We start from the raw sequence: 13213 nt of genomic DNA, 5'->3' as shown, positions 1-13213 counted from the left end.
ATCACGCCTAACTTATTGAAAATGCCTACGATTAGGAAACATAGTGATATCAGTTAGGATAGAGTTAAACTTATCCTAAAATAAAATAAATCATAAAATAAAAGCAATATTAATTTTTATAAAATAGTTACTTGTTTTGACTTTTTATAGTAATAAAACATTCCTCACACTGCTTACACTTAACAAAACTTCTCAAATGTTATTAAAGTAATATTATTAAAATAATTAAAGTAATATTTACATTTAAAGAATTAATTAAATAAGAACAGAATGCCTTCGCAAAGGAAACTCAACTACAACACGCTCCTGTATTGCGGGTATTGCATTGACTTTCTGCAGGCGTTTTTAATTATTTTTTTTTGTTTTGTTTTATTCTCGTCTCGATAAAAATCTCGGTCAAAAAGAAATCTCGTCTCGTGTAACGAGATTTAAAATTTCCCGAAATTTCGAGACTTGACCATCCCTATTTTTTAGCCTATTTTAATTTATAAGGAATTCTGCACATCTACAGGAAAATATGTTTTCCTACAGTTACCTGTTAACATTGTCTCACTCTAATTACTTTGTCTCACTCCAGATTTTCAACGTGAAGGCACGAAATAGTGAGCGCGTAACATGCAGGCAACTCCGTATGCGCGCAAAATACGTTGGCAGCACTGGCTGTAAATCAGCTGGTCAGCTGTTGTACTGTTGTATTTGTCACTTCACATTAAATGTTATATTAAAAGTTCACTTCTGTGTAAAAATAGGTTATGTTTCTTCACCAATTTATTTGTTTTATGGTAACTGTAGGAAAAGTATAATGTGCAACTCGAGTTCAAAGTACAATTGCCTCACTCGAGAAACCATTCCTCACTCGCCTACGGCTCGTGAGTAAGGATTTCTCTCGAGTGAGTCAATTGCTCACTTTTCTCACTAGTTGCACTAATAACTATTACGCCACACTACATTATTTTGACAAACTTCCCACGCAAGGATTTAGTCCAGAAAACGGCTGTTTGCCGCCAGCTTATTCTAATGGGGTTATTGTGTAATACTGTTCTGCAATGAGTTTTACCAGACACCAATCAGCTGATTATACTGTATTTGTGTGGCAATGATTGGTTATAAACAAAAACATAACCTCTCTTAGAGGTTATGACTGGTGATGTTTAGTCCTTTAGTTGGTGGAAATTTATAAGGATTTGTACAAATTAAGTAGTATGGCGACGTAACTCGTCCAAAATGTGTGTACCGGACTCATCTGGTAAACATTTATTTTCAGGACTAGTAACGTAATATACTATTCTAACAGAATGCTTGGAGATTTTCCTGCAATGCACACAAGCTGAGAAAAAAGGTTTTCAAGAAACATGCTTGCCCATATAGATTAATATTACAACCTCATGTCATCCTGGTGGTTTCAATCAATAACTCAGTGATAACACTCGACCAATTGTCACTGTAATGAATATAATTCCCCCTCTTCAGCACACCTGCAGACTAAGAGAATTTCCATTTGCCTGATTGGAATTTCACTTACTTATCTCCTTAAAAATGTCATACTTATTCTGTTTAATTAACATTAGTTTAAACAAGTACTTGAGTCTGCTGCTACAGGGAAGGTAATAAAGTGTTTTATGGTTGAAGGGAATAGTTTAGTTAGAAATAAAACATTTTCCGAATTTGATCAAAATTTGTTTATAAACAAGTAAAGTACAGCAGTTTGCTTTTTCTCTATGAGAATAACATGGGGATTTGAAATTCACAGATTTTTGGAATCTTTTCATTAATCATTTAGCGCATGACAACACATCAATATACTAAATTATTCTGTTTTAAGCTATACAAAGTCGTTTGGAAAGAAATTGCAAAATTGTATTCCCTATATGGGGAATTAGCTAGAACTACACAAAGGTGATGCTATTCCTCACAGCATGTGTGAATAACACCACAGTTGGGTTGGAATGGCAGAATGAACAATGTGCACCCAAACTGTATTGTGTGGTGGTAAAATATTAATTGGCTAGCAAGTAGCAAGTGTAACTTTAATTTGTATTCTCAAGGTTTTCTGTTTTCAACTCGTGTGATTTTCATTGTATAAGATCATTGATCAGTCTACTAGGACTCTTAAGAACTAACAACTGTAATTTTAAGGCTGGCCATAAAAATAATGCTCAAAAAGTTTAACGCCAAGTACAGTAAACATTATTGATGGCGGAACGTCACAACAATGGAACAGAAACAGTATGGCACAAAAACATAAAAGAACGTCAACCGACTTCCCCACTACCAACAAAAGAAGGAGCTTCTCAATTTGTTTGTGGCGATGTTTTTTTTTCTATGTATGTTCACCTATTTCTCTGTGATTCTTTTACCGATCAGTGTGGTTCCACCACCAAAATAACCAGGAGCCAGGAGAGTTTCTAGTTGGTCCCATATATATATTATGTTTAAGTGTAATATTTCTTTCGGTGAAAAATGCTGAAGACCACAAATATTCAACATTTATTTTGTTTATATTTGTGTAGAGAAGGCAATAAATAATACTAACATCCCTACAGCTGTTAGTTGAAACAATTTAAATGAAGCTATACAGACAATTCTTCATGAAACAGTTGCTTCATATCAAAACTATTTCTTGCCATGGAGCCTAAATAAATTACATTGAAAAAATGCATATTGTTTTGGTTACTATGAAAAAAGTATTTTTACGTTTGACCTGATTTGTGTATACAGTAATTCTGTTTTTAGTATTGAATATTCTGACCTATAAAAACATATATGTTTCAGTGAATAGCTGTATGATATTGACAAATAAAGGTGTATTGTGAAAACCAAAGGATTCATAAAAGAGTTCTAAATATAAATTAAATGCAATTATTCCTTACACGACCTAAGAAGTGTGAGAGTGCATAATCGTGAATCGTCTTAAAAGTGTTAAATATTTTAATTACTAAACATGCATTTTCAGATGTGGAATGTTTATTAATATTCTCTACCCAGTTACTATATCATATCAATACTATTATGCCTGCTTCGGAATGCTGCAGGATCCATGACGTCACATTAGTGGATAGATTTCATTGATAAATTCATTGCCATCACCATTCCCATATGTTTTAGGTAAATAAACAAGCTGGCTGTTTGTAAGATTTTAATTGTTAAGAGTTTAGTACAACTATCCACCACTGTGACGTAGTGTTGCGCTACCCGCGCTGTAGCATGGCCTGTTTGAAAAAGTGAAATTTTTAATTTCTCACATCCTCTGGCGCCACAGTGTGAACGTATAATTATTTTATAGTTTTAAAACTTATTTGATTTCTTTTTATGCAAAAGATTTTCAAATACTTATATATATTATTACTTTATGATTCGAGTGTAGGAATATGAATGGTATATTAAAGTCGAGACCACGTAAGTTTGCAGTTGAGGGAGGAGCCTATTTACCATATGGTTTTGAACTAACCAATGAGAACCGTGCGGTGTTGCCAAATCTGTCAATAACAGCTGATTTTAATATATTGCTTAGTATATTTTAATTATTAGTGTTGTCAACGGGCGATGTGGCAACGTCGCACTAGCCTTGTCTTGTAATTGGCTGCCACCAAAACATTCATCCTTCAACCGTTATGTTTAATTAAAAAACAGATTAACTGGTCATCTTTGAGTTTTTTATTTGTTCATGAATACATTCTTCCTCTTAATTAGGTTTCTAATATTGTGATTCTAATTTAAGTTCTTGTTTTGTTATGTTGATGTAGTCTTAAATAAATCTTTTAACTTGACTGCTATTTCAGTAACTAAATCTCTAATATGACATTCTAACGTACTAATTGGTTGGTGTGTTCGGTTGCTGGTTCCGTTAGCCTTAAAATGTTTCTGAACACAATGCCTTCCTATCTACCCGCGGTACGGTGCGCGGTTGGGTTGGCTTCAACGAAACTTGAGCGTGTACCCTCCTCAATGTTTAATCCTCCTAGGCCGTGACGGACAGACAGACAGAAATTGAGATAAGACTTGTTTTTGGATTCTTTTATGTATAAAACGTAAAAATAACCAGAAATTTTATAATTCTGAGCAACGTACAGACAAAACTCTAATTTTATTTATATAGACTATAGCAAACACGGCGGACGATACAATCCCATATGCATTCTCTAATTTTAGTTATAAAGGCGATTTAAATAAATGCTTTAGATATCTCAAATGTAACTTTTATTTCATAAGTACCAGTAGAAATAGCCTAACTATAAACGCCATTCAAAAAATACAATTATAAAACTTTGTATATTTCTGTATTTGATACAGATATATGGCTATCATATTTAAATGTTCTAGCTGAACAAGTAAAAGAAAATGAATAAATATGAGTTAATACTTTAAAACAAAGTAATTTCAAAAACATGACTATACCACCACAATCAAGGTGTTAAACATTATTCGTAAATGGTGACTAGTCATCGCTAAAAATAATTTATATCAACATAAACTGTTTAACGGATTGACAAATTTTTACTTTGTTTATTTATAAATATGAAAATAATTGAACATAAAAAGTAGAGTTAACCAGTTAACAACATTATTAAAAATATACATATACTCAAAAAGTACAGTAGGCCCTAAAACTAAACTTACATTGTATAGGAAAACAAACTGTATTACAGAGAAATATTCTTAAGTTAAAAAGGCAGTGTTCATATTTTGCCATCACAGAAATTCGTCACATTTGTGACAAAGTTAATATTTGATTTGTTTAATGAATTGCAGATTTTTTCTGAATAGAAACAAAATGTCTTAAGATTTACAGCATCATATTTTGTAACTGACTATATTAGTAACCTAACATTTTGGAATATTCATGAAATTGACAATTATACTAAAAATATGTATAATCTCTTTTAAGCTTGCTCTATGCCAACATTTTTGTTGTTGTTAAAAATGAAATAAACAGGAATTAATTAACCACTGAATTATATTTTTAAATCTATGCTATCACTATTGTTGGAAGTATACTCGATAAAGTTTCAAACCTTTCAGGATTTTACTTAACTACTAATTATTTTAATCTAAACCACAAGCATTGACTATGTACACAACTCGAGTAAAAATTTTACAAAAAATGTACTTTCTAGGGTTGCAAAACTACCTTGCAGCAGAATTGAGGACAACAAATTATGAAAATAAATTCATAGCAAAATACCATGTATGTTGCCTTTTAAGACTGGTAGGTAGAGTAAAACGTAACTAAATTGACAGTGTTTAACTCGACTATCAACATCAGACAGTCCACACAACTAGCTAGCTGGCTTTGTCTTAATCTTTGTCTTGACCTTTTCAAGGACCCTTGTTTTTAGGAAGATTGTTTACTCAGGATGTAAAAATTCTCATATAAATAATAAATTTATATGTACAAATTTGTCTGTTGTGTTTTAATTTGTTAAAACAACCAATTAGGTATTTCCACGTTCTGGTTAACTTCACAACCTCTGGGTCCACAAATTGTCGAGCAACTTCCTGCCATGTACACAGTCAACAATTAGACATAAGTTTAACTTAAATAATACCTTACTTAAAAATACAATAAAAGTATCAATATACAGCTTTGATTCTTACAATACAAAAATCCTGTAAATTCAGTTCATTCATCAAGATATAACACAATGTGCCAACTATAAGTAAAAATAAACAATATTTACATAAAATGTTCAACAAATATAAATTTATCTACAACGTCAAACATATAAATCAGTTACTACCTACTTGACAAGAGCACTTCTAAAAGACACAATAATTAGACTATCATTTAAAATTATTATGATTTAAGCGACAGATGTTCCTAAACCAGAGAAGAAAATTAAGCTTTTTTAAACCAAACCCAGCAGCGTAAAGAACCCAAAATATATGAATATTTTATTATAAATAGACTGTTTTTACAATAGCACCGTGATTCAGCCAAAAATGTTAGCACACTATATTTTAACTGTGCAATATACAACCAGTATACCTAGATTATAGCTGAACAAAAAATTTTAAATTAAATATTGCGTAGGCCTACAAAAATAATGTTCATTACTATTATAAGGCTTCGACACACCATTCTTGTAATAGTGTCATTTTCATAAACCTTGGGTTTCAGTTTGTAATAAGGTGTGCGTTTTCTGTTATTTTTCCAAATAATACTAAAATAAAATCTACTAAACGATCTAAAGTTAAATGGTATACATTTTTTAAATGTAAAAGTATATAAAAATTCACAAAATAAATTCGGCAAACATGTTATGCATCAAATTAACTTTAAATCTGCTTCAAGTAAAATTTGAGACATTGTTAAGTATAAAAATAAAAATATGATTTTATATAAACGTGTTGTTCTACAACTTTGCAAAAAAACTTTAATTAAATTGTTATAAGCAATTACCATCAAGGCCCCTGAATTCATGGAGGGTATATGATAATTTCAGTTCTTCAGTTTCATTACTCAATGAAAAAATAACACTAATCAAATCAATTTTAAACATTGGACAGAAAACAAACTTAAACTTACATTAAATTTGGCTAAAAAATGTCAGTTAATAAAAATGCTTGTACAGAAATAAATCACATTTAAAGGTAGTAAATACATAAAGTAGGTACTTAAGTAAGTACTTATTTAAAATTCACATTCTAATCTCTGTCAGGTAGATAACTCTGAATGATTCCTTGCTAGCCTAAGAGACATTACGTTGACTCTGACTCGGTACTTATACGAGAAGCTATCAGTCACCGAGTTGGTCGGACAATAGTTGTAACTAATTCTAATAGTCGTGATCGTCAATTCGGTGTTTCTCCAGGTTTCCAGATAATGTTGGGTCTGGTCGTCGCCGCTTGAAGAATCCGAGCTTCCACAGCAACAAAGTGAGCAGAATAAGAACAAGCAGTCCGACGACGATGGCTACAATGATAATCCACCAAGGAACAGGCTCTGCCGCTTGCTGCTCTAGCAGATCTACCTTACACACCGTCTCCACCTGGGGAACAGGCGAGTTTAACATTTGTTTTGAACTAGCCTGTTTGTACGATTAGAAGTCTGGGGGTCATCCCGGGCCAACATTTGGCACAAGAAATAATTTTCTCTCAAATTCAAGATTTATAAAATTTGGAGATAAAGTAAAAAGATGTCACGAGTCACATCTAGATGAAATATAACCGCATTCATGTAACCATTAAAATAACCTTAATTGGCATCTTCAATGGCATAATTAACTAGTCTCTAGCAAAACAATACTAAAATATCCAAAATATCAAAATTAACAGTTTAAATGTTACATTTTACCATTGTCAATACTTAGTTTTACTGATTAGTGCTATTTTTTTCTTTTTTGAATACTTGTTGTTACCCCTATAGATAAAATAACCAAACACACATGCACGTACACACAAAACCTCACAGTGTCAAACGTTGATTCATCATCGGTAACACCCCCTCACCATCAATACATAAACAGTGCAGACGGTAAATATTGTCTTTTAGTTCAGTTAATTTTGGTCTGATTTTGGCTGGATATTTATATAATTTTAAACAGCAGAAAAGTGGTTTCCTTTCTCTAAGTTCTTACATGTTTGTTTGTCTCCAGATGTTTTGAGACAAAGTCAATATTTTAAAAGACAAATTATTGTTTTTAAAAAGTTGTTTGTTGATGTATTTTGTCTATTGAAAATGGATTTTTATCTTTTTAGACTAAAATGTACAAAATAACCAATAGGGTATTGGTTAACTTGTTGGTTTATACTATGCGTTTGCTTTAATGTTTGAAGCTTACCACTAAGGCAGTAAAGTCATTGTCGTAGCTAGGCCTAGTAAGTGATTTTGTGTCTGTTCTTCAATGACTTATGGCTATTCTAAAAGTTAAGTTAATCATACCAAAGTAATTTTTTTTTAATAATATAAAGAAATAAATAGCTACTTCTAGTTACATTAAATTTAATTTATTAATGTACTTTATTATTTATTAAAAAAAGAGGTGTAAAAACATTACAAATTGATATTTTTCTTAGTAGTTCTACCTATTAATAAAATAATAAAATGGGTATGAAATCAAAATATTTACGTTGAATTATAACGTGTGTGTATTTAATTGCACGGAAATATATAAATATGCATAGTTCCTTTCAAAAGCGGATAAGCTATAATTTTTAATAAACATTAACATTGCTGTTAAATGCCCGAAAATCAACCAACACCAAGAGAGTTAAAACACAGTTGACTGTACAAAAATTCTAAATTTCTGACTGTATGTAGAAGGAAGTTGATGCTGCTACTTGATAATACATCCTGGAGGAATTAGAATGAAGCATCCTAAAAACTAGTCATCATAAACACTATTATTATGGAATGGTGACAAATAGGTAACATATCTCTTTATTTTTAATTGATTTACAATCCAGGAGCATGTTAATGCAAACAATGTGCTACAGTAGACTCCCTCTTATCCGGACTCCTCGGTCCCGAGGCCAGTCCGGATAACGGGTTTTCCGGTTAAACCGACGTCCCCAAAAACTCGTTAAAACGGACCGTTTATAGTGATATTTAGGGATGGGCGAGTAGTGTTTTTTTGAGTAGAGTCGAGTCGAATCGAGTAATTAGCCCTAATACTCGAGTATCGAGTCGAGTAGTTCACGAGAAAATCAACAATTTTATTTTACATTTTATATTCCATCTTCATTTTTACGAACAAAGCATTCCTCAATTCACCAAAAATATACCTGGTTAAAAACTTTTATACCATATAAAAAACACAATATGTATGTGTATCAAACTTATATTTTGGCGTTAAAGATTTATTATTAATTGCAAAAAAAAATTGCAAAAATATGGAACTAAGTGTTTATTTTCAAATAGGCCTACTGTATATGTTTGAATTTGACTAAAGCATGAGATCTAATAAAGTTTCCTCTAATTTATAAATAGGCTTATAAGTATTTATCTAAGTCATTTCTCAGTTTTTGTATTTATTTGAAATTTCATGAAATTGTCTAAGTTAACTCATTAGTTTATAATTTTTTTTTTATTACGTACCGGTACCTAGCCTACATCTTGGTCTACAAATACTCTTTGTAAGGTAAGTTTTTTCCCCCAAGTGAGTAAAAACTAACTTCCTATATAATGACATTTTCTCACTAATTATATATCTTCAAAATTTGTTTAGCTATGAAAAAGTCACCAAGTCTAGCTAAAAACATAATCATAAATGAGGATATTTTTGAAATACAGAATAACTAATCAAACAAAATTTTTAACACTTTTATTTCTCAATTTTTTTTCCTTGAAAATGTCAACAGTTTTTCACTTATTTTTAATAAAGATTATCACTTATAATTGTTTTAAAGAAGTCCAGATGTGTGAACTGTGAACTTGAAGAGCAGACAAGAGACATACATCACTGCCAAAAAAAACTCTTCTCTACTGTTAATGAATGAACTGTTTATTGTGTGAAGCCCCACCCACCGCCTAACGGGACATGGGGGAGGAAAAGAGAAAGTTTGGCAGAATTTGCCCTTGTTCTAAAGCCTGGTTCACATGACCTCCCTCACCCTCGGCCTCAGTCGCTTGCAGATTTTCATTACACAAGAGTGTTAATTATTTTGAAATACTGTAAATGTTTGAATTTGACTATGATGAGATCTAATAAAGTTTCCTCTAATTTATAAGTAGGCTTAACTTTTTAAGTATTAATCTAAGTCATTTGTCAGTTTTTGTATTTCTTTTTAAAAACAATTGCAGTTATACATTAAAAAAATTACAAACATCTTGGTCTACAAATACATTTTGTAAGGAGAGTCTTTTCTCTAGTGAGTAAAAACGATCGTGGTCAAGGAATGAACTGTGCTAAAACAGCACATTGTCAATGTTTACAAAAGTATTTTGACTGAAACCCTGGTATTTTTTAAAGACATTGCATAATAGCCTATGTCGACGTCTGTGGAGAAAAGTATGGCAATAGATAGGTTTTACTTTTAGCCTACAATAAAGATTATGTTTTGGGACTAAAATCTCCAAAAGACCAAAAGAGTGCTTTTAACAAACACTTCATAGTTTTATTTAGTAACAAAAGTGTTTGACTATGTTCCCGATTATACCAAGAACAAGGTTCGGCAGAGTGGATTCACTGTGAACCGGCCTGCCTGGCCCTTATGCATGACGTCACTATAACCTCCGTGTAGGGGTGTCAACAATGGATCGGAACAATCGAAGTTTTGAACCTGTCTGTAACCTAGTTTTTTATACTTAAATACTCATTATTTATAAACAAACACGTCCTACATATCGGATCACGAATCACGATATTTATCGATACCCTTTCCACCCACAATAAAACATTAAACGATGTCAAAGCAATCGTCATTTGCTCCATTGAAACACGAAAGTCGATTGGCTGACATGGTAGTGCACTGACGCCTCCTGACCAATGAGAACTGTTGTTACATACTTTTATTGTCAACATTCACCAATCGTTTTAACATTACAAAATCGACACGGACTAAGGCTTATAATATTTTTCAATAAATACATTATGTTATAGTAGCACTTAAAACTTCACTTAACTCTTTAATCAGGTAGATAATACAGATCAAAATATGGATCTACTTTTTGGCGCAATATAAAGCAAGCCTAACCATACGACGATGTTAAAGTTTAATTGTTGAATATAATTTTTCTAATGATGCGTATAATGCAGGGAACTGAAAATTTAAATTAAACTGAAAATTTCAACGTGTTTAGGTTATTTATTTTATACTACAAATAAAAATAATACATCTAAATGTCTGACTTAATGATACAGACATTGTTTAGTATAATTAATTTCGTGTTGGCAGGACATTCACGCGCCGGTTGTCTCTTGAGTTGAGTCTGACATCTTGAAATGTAGATTCGTAGATTGTGTTGTGCAATGCTGAAGCTAAACAATGTCACCGGCACCGTCGCTGGTTTGAACTAGATAGTTTCTGTTTCTAAGTTGGCTATGAAAATTGTTAACCGTGATGACAAAACTAATACTGTAGCTATACAGTAAATAAATGTTAAAATAAAATATTTATCCCTGTCGGATGTCGGTATCATCGGAATCGACTTTTGACAATCGAGTCTTGGTACCGATACCAATGTCCAAGTATCGGTGGTATCGATGACTATAATCGAATCATCCCTTTTTACTAGTAGAGCTAGTAGTACTAGTATCGTGACGTAATCGATGCATCGGGATTTTGATGCATGCTGGATCGAATCGGGATTCGATGCATCGCACTTGCACACCTACACCACTGCCTATCACCCAGTCACCCAGTGTCAGCTCAGCTATCGGCGCTGTCGCTGTCAGTGAAATGGATGACGCAAGCGATGTCTAGGTTGCCGATTATTAGTAGGCCTAGTATGTCAATATTTAAAGGGGTTAAGGGATTAAATAAAACTCAATTATTTTCCTTTCTTACTATTTATTTGTCAAATATCAATGAAAATAACAAAATCGGCTTAACGTCTACTACTCGACTCGAGTCACGAGTATCTTTAACTACTCGACTCGACTGTCGAATATTGCCAACTACTCGAGTAATTACTCGACAGTCGAGTACTCGCCCACCCCTAGTGATATTCGACTTAAATTTAGGAGAGCGTTGCATTTAGACACGTGATCACTGGTCTCAAATCTTTCCCACGAGAACAGTCGTTTCAGTACCGCCCACTTCCTGCTGATCTAGTCCGGTTGAACCAATGTGCTGATAAAAATTGTCCGGTTAAAGAGATTTCATTTCCGACGAGTGTAGTCCGGTTAAACCGATGTCCGGTTAAAAGGTGCCCGGATAAGAGGGAGTCTACTATACTTCTACTTGCAATGTTTAACTTATTGAATGATCTACTCACTGTCGCCACATCATCGCTCGTGTCCTGATGTATGATAAGGGAGGGGGGAATGTGTATCTTGGCACGAGATGAGATGGAGACTTGATCCACCCGAGGGTAGTCTGACACTAGGGTGGAGTTCCACAACCTACAAAACACATCTACACTTAGTGGTGGACAGTCGACTCCTGATATCTAAGTGTTGTAACTGAAAATCATATTAAAATGCCTTGCGCTTGGCGTCTTGGTCTGCAATGCACATAAGCAAAGGAATATTGAAAAATTTACCTTTAACACTAGGAAAATTTAACTTGTGTAGTTTTAGCCAGTAGCGTTTCAAATTTATCAATTCACACAAATTACTTGATCAACTCTTACCTTTGACTAATGATGGAACTGGACGTTCCATTCCTAAGTCAATGTTGTAGACAGTTTTAGAAAATAATTTAACATAATTGAATTGAGCCGCCCATACACTACAGGGTGTAGATTATAGAATGTTGTCAAAATAATGTAGTTTAGATAGCAAATACAATCATGCCAAATAATCTGGTCGGATAAAAAAGAGTTTTAGTACAAGTCTCACGTTTGCACTGAGTGAGTTTAGAATCACTTTTGTTTTTCAACGAGAGCAATCATTGATTTACCTAGCTCTGATGAATATCGTGGCTTCTTGATTCTGCTGCAAACTGTGAACAACACAGCTGAACTTGAAGCATTTGGCTGTTCCCAGCAAGCAGTTCTGTAAAATAAGTTGCCATTAATCTTTGATAGCTAGAAGCTAATTGAAATGTTCTATTGATAACTCAATTTGGAAACAACAACATATATTTAATGGAAAACAATTGTTCGCAAAGCTTATAAATTCTGTCAAAAGTGTATTAGTATTAGAAATTCAGATACAGTAGACCTCCTCTTAACCAACCTCGCCCATTAACTGATAATCAGATTATCCGCAATCACTCGTAAAGTATTATAGTTTGTTTTAATTTACCTTGTTTTGAGAGCAGTTTGGTTTAACTGCCACTTTCTATGAATCTCTGCAATGGGAACAATACCCTTAACCCTAGAGGTTGTTACAGGCTAATGAAACATTCTGTCTCGTAACAAAAAGGTTGCTTGTATCTTCGATTTTGACAATAAGTTCTGTACTGTATTACTAATAAGATTTGGAAAGCATCCATTAATATTACTAAATGTATTAAAATAAGAATTTTTATTGACTCTTGCCTACGACTATAATTTATTCCACTGAAAGTATTTGACTTTACCGTGTTTGGGGTTATTTGTAACTTTTCAATCTTTAATACTGATAAAAAGGAAATAAGAGTACAGTAGAACCTCTTTAATCCGAAC

The 13213-nt window shown here is 32.8% G+C and overlaps 1 protein-coding gene across 3 annotated transcripts in view; it reads right to left on the bottom strand.

Moving 5' to 3' along the window:
• Positions 1–4180: 4180 nt before the first annotated feature.
• The window catches only part of LOC129002370 (integrin alpha-PS1-like), a 56567-nt gene continuing 47534 nt past the window's right edge, over positions 4181–13213 (bottom strand). For all 3 annotated transcript variants that reach the window (XM_054430115.1, XM_054430117.1, XM_054430116.1), the window contains 3 exons: positions 12505–12599; positions 11879–12005; positions 4181–6989 (listed from right to left, as the gene is read on the bottom strand). In XM_054430115.1, the coding sequence (XP_054286090.1) occupies positions 6777–6989; positions 11879–12005; positions 12505–12599 (435 nt within the window). In that variant the 3' untranslated portion in view covers positions 4181–6776. The remainder of the gene's footprint in view (positions 6990–11878; positions 12006–12504; positions 12600–13213) is intronic.

The sequence above is a fragment of the Macrosteles quadrilineatus genome, unplaced genomic scaffold (genome assembly GCF_028750875.1).
Source record: "Macrosteles quadrilineatus isolate MER2022 unplaced genomic scaffold, UCM_ALF_1.0 Scaffold_9__3_contigs__length_116548681, whole genome shotgun sequence".
NCBI lineage: Eukaryota > Metazoa > Arthropoda > Insecta > Hemiptera > Cicadellidae > Macrosteles > Macrosteles quadrilineatus.
Note: the sequence above shows the minus strand (reverse complement) of the source record. Positions and strands in the feature narration are given on the sequence as shown.